The 3,872-nt window shown below is 38.5% G+C and overlaps 1 protein-coding gene across 1 annotated transcript; it reads right to left on the bottom strand.

Annotated features, from left to right (window-relative positions):
- Positions 1 to 2,878, bottom strand: LOC115986630 (transcription factor MTB1). Its single transcript, XM_031109844.1, has one exon. The coding sequence runs from the start codon at positions 2,295 to 2,297 to the stop codon at positions 438 to 440; it is 1,860 nt and encodes a 619-aa protein (XP_030965704.1). The 5' UTR covers positions 2,298 to 2,878; the 3' UTR covers positions 1 to 437.
- Between the last annotated feature and the right edge of the window lie 994 nt (positions 2,879 to 3,872).

Here is a 3,872-nt window from a genome sequence, read left to right as displayed (position 1 = left end):
GAGCCTATAAACACAAAAATTCCATTAATCCCTCAGAGCAGAGGACTCAATCAGCAGCGATTTTACAAGCAACCATGCTGATTTTGCACTGAACTTAGAAAATTACAATATACTAGAGATGCTAAAATTAAAAAAACATAACAAATTTATCTGCTTTTATAACCAACAATAATAGAGTCGGTTTAACTTACAAATTTAATTCAGTAATTCGCCTTGCAAGAAGAATACTTCCCATATGACAGAATATGTATAAACTATAAACAATCACAGAAAATTTGCTGCCCTACTTGGTCAATAGGTAGTAATTATTCTACTTTAGCTGGCACTGCATTTCCTTATAAGATCCACTGTTGTATATCAAAAACTGTGAAGATTTTCTCAATCGGGTTCTCCACTATGTATTACGCCTATGGACTACGTTAAATCTGATTCTCATGCTAACCAACTGATGACAATGCCTGTAAGGAGTTGGATTCCCGGGAAAATGCTGCAATCAACTTTTCCTTTGTCAGTTGGTCAGATCCTTGAGACTTGATTACAAATGTATGTAACACAGTGTCATTTGCTGCAGAGAGTTTGGACTCAACAACAGTAACTTGTGCCTCTTTGAATGCTTGGATGACCCTTGATGCAGGGTGTGAATCCAAAGGACAGCTCACCTTAACAATAACCTCATCATGGGCAGCATGAATATCAACATCAGGAACTCGATACAAATTTTCAGTGTTTGGGTTACCCTCCAAAGCTGATACATCTCTTGAAGAGCTCCCAAGGTTCTCCCTCTCCGTTTCCATGATCTTAAGCTTTGCCTGCAGTTCATTGATGTAAGAAATGGCATCTCCCAACAAGGAGGCTTTGTCCATCTTGGAGATATTGGGTACAACAGCTCGTAATGCATAGAACCGCTGATTCAGCTTCTCCCGCCGCTGCCTCTCTGCCTCTACATGATTGAGCGGTTCTTCTCTTCCATTTGCAGGCTTTCTACCTCGTTTCCTGGGCCTCCTTTCATCGGCTGCAGTTGCCCGTTCTTCCTTGCAAGAAGCTTCAACATCTGAATGCTCAGATTCAGCACTAATTGGCCGGGAAATCACAGAAGGCCTTGAGGTGGCCCCTGAAAAATCAATTTGCATTTGCAACTGCTTTTGTGGCTGGTAGTTGTTTAGCCGAAATTCTTCTCTAGCTCCATTAACAAGCTCCTGTAAGTTATTGGTGGCATGCGGACCATAAATTTCTGCCGGACCTCCCTGTTTCACACCATGAATATGTCCCCAACTTGAACCATGGATACCATTTCGTGGGCTAGGGTATGCAATCTTACTCCCATTAGGGTAGGCTTCCCACGGCCTCTCTTCCATCTTTCTAATAGCAAGTTTCTCTCTGTAATGGGGACGGCCCAAGTTACCCAAGTTCAATTCCTGCCCAAAAATCTTTGGAATTCCTTCCACTCTATCCACAATCCCCAAATTTGTAAAAGGGGTATTTTCATCTTTCTTCTCATTAATCACCGACAACACTGGCACCGAGTTAATCCTTCCAGGAGAGGGATGTGTTGAGAATGAAGATCTTATTGACTGCAACAATTCCAAACTTTCACCCACAGATCTCACTGAACCCAATTCAAAGACACCCACGTCAGTTGGGACTAAAACAATGGTCTGGATACCAGCAGATTTAGCAAGGAAGGACCGGACACAATAATCAGACTGTGATGTCAATGTGTCAGAGAGCCAAACATGTTTCCCTGATGCAAAACACTTGCCAGGACCGCCCTCCCCGCGAGGGAAGGAGAAATACATGGATGCAAGAAAGAACATCTCTGTATCAGTAACCCTGTCCAATCCTAAGGCATAATTTTCCTCCTCTGATCCCCCAAACAATGTGTGCAGCTTTTGAAGCACCCTTTTCCTCATCTTCTGCTGAGCCTCGTCCTCAAGCCGAAGATTCAGAATTTGCATAGCTTGGGACTCCTCACCCTCCCTAGGCTCCCTACAAGATCCATCCCCCCAACCCAAAACCCAATCCCCGGACTTAGACCTTGAAAGTTGCCAAAAGATTGCATAATTCCAGCTGAAATTCAAGGCGCTGGGGTTGGGGTTGGGGTTGGGGTTGGGCCGGTCCACGAGATCCGAAAGCTTGTTCTGCAAATTCTCATCACTCCCCACAGCCATTAACAAATTCTCATTTGAAACCGAGCTTGATATCAAGTAATCATAAGCCCGAGTACCCAGAACCGCTGCAACCATGGTCTTATCCTCATCATTCCAAACCCCACCACCCAAACCCACCTCAATCTTCATCTCTAAAACCCACCAATAATAACAACTCTTAAAAATCTTAATATTTTCAATACCCAGATCAAATCTCAGTCCCAAAAAACCCTTGGCGTTGTTAAAAATCCATGTTTATTTAGCACCAGCCTCAAATCCCGACCAAAACCCACATAGTTTTCCTAAGCCATAACTACAAATTCAGATCTCACAACCTCTATATCTAAGTAATATAAAAGCAAACCCAGGAAAAAAAAAAAAAAACCAAAATATAAAAGGACTTGAAAGATAATACACACCGGTTTTGGCTACCAAAATGGGATTCTGATGATGATGATGATGCGACCGTTGGATAAGACAGCAGGGTGACAAATAATCTCAGATAACAGTACAAACAAACATTCCCAGAAAACTGAAAGATGTTCAATTGGTGAAATAAAGTAATTTTCTAGGAAAACAAACAAAGAAACAAGCTATAAACAGTTCAGAAACAATAGCGAAAGCAAAAGCCTTCTCTTTCTCTCTTCTTTCTAGCAAAGTGAAGGTCAGACTCAAGAGTGTGAGAGAGAGATACAAATGAGGTTTTTCATTTCTTTTTTTCTTTTTCTTTTTTAGTTTTTCTCTTTTTTATATATTTATTATTTTTGTACATGTTAGTAACTCTTAACCATGGTTAGAGTCAAGGTCAGAAATTAACCAGGATTATTTGGTTGGAGGTTGAGAAGTAGTCGGCAAGAGATTTGTGTTGGTTTTCTTTTCGTTTGTTTGTTTGTTGGGAGCTGAGCAACACAGTAAGGTACTAGGAAACACCTGAAACACACCACTATTCACACGTTATCATCTCTCACCCCACTTTCTACAATTTTGTAACTGTTTATTTTGCGGAGTGAAAATTATTGCTTTTTTTTTTTTTTTTTTTGGGCTACCAAACGAAATGTAATATTATATTAATTTCTCTTTTCGGTGATTTTAATTAATGATCAACTCTGCTTTCATGTCCAATTTTATAATTTATTGACTTGTATGGCTGTAAATAGTTAACATTTTCTACCTATTATAAACTTGTGCGATCTATCACTTTTCGTTGATCACTCATAATTACATAAATTAATCAATTATAAAATTAAATGTGTGATTAACATGTCTTTAAGAGTCTAAAATGAAAAATGGTAAGTTTTTACTACACAAAACTTACAAGTTGATGTGATAATAAATGTGAGTAGTGGGCTCTAATCACTTCATGAATAAATATTTATATACTTAAATTATCACTTTATGATAGGTAACACATCAAATTATAAGTTTTTGAAATACATATAAAGTAACGTTACGGACACAAACTATTTTACAATATTTTTATAAACTGCTAATGTGGCAAATTCTTACGAGTTCTAATATGGGTTCATCACTAACATCATATTTTTACTTGCAATAACTATTTGGAAAATACTAAAGTCACATTAGTTTGTAAAAATATTGTAAAATAATTTGTGTCTGTAGCATTATTCATATATATATATATATAGCATTACTCCACTAGTTCACTAGAAATCAATGCTCTCTCCTTTCACAAATTTTCGTGATTCTCATGCCAGATATTGGCAC

Source organism: Quercus lobata, chromosome 4 (assembly GCF_001633185.2).
Source record: "Quercus lobata isolate SW786 chromosome 4, ValleyOak3.0 Primary Assembly, whole genome shotgun sequence".
Taxonomy (NCBI): domain Eukaryota; kingdom Viridiplantae; phylum Streptophyta; class Magnoliopsida; order Fagales; family Fagaceae; genus Quercus; species Quercus lobata.
The sequence above is the reverse complement of the archived record's forward strand: the minus strand, read 5'-3'. Positions and strand labels throughout refer to the sequence as shown.

Bases quoted from the DNA above. Each gene is read 5' to 3' on its own strand.
- LOC115986630 (XM_031109844.1), bottom strand. From the start codon at position 2,297: ATGAAGATTGAGGTGGGTTTGGGTGGTGGGGTTTGGAATGATGAGGAT.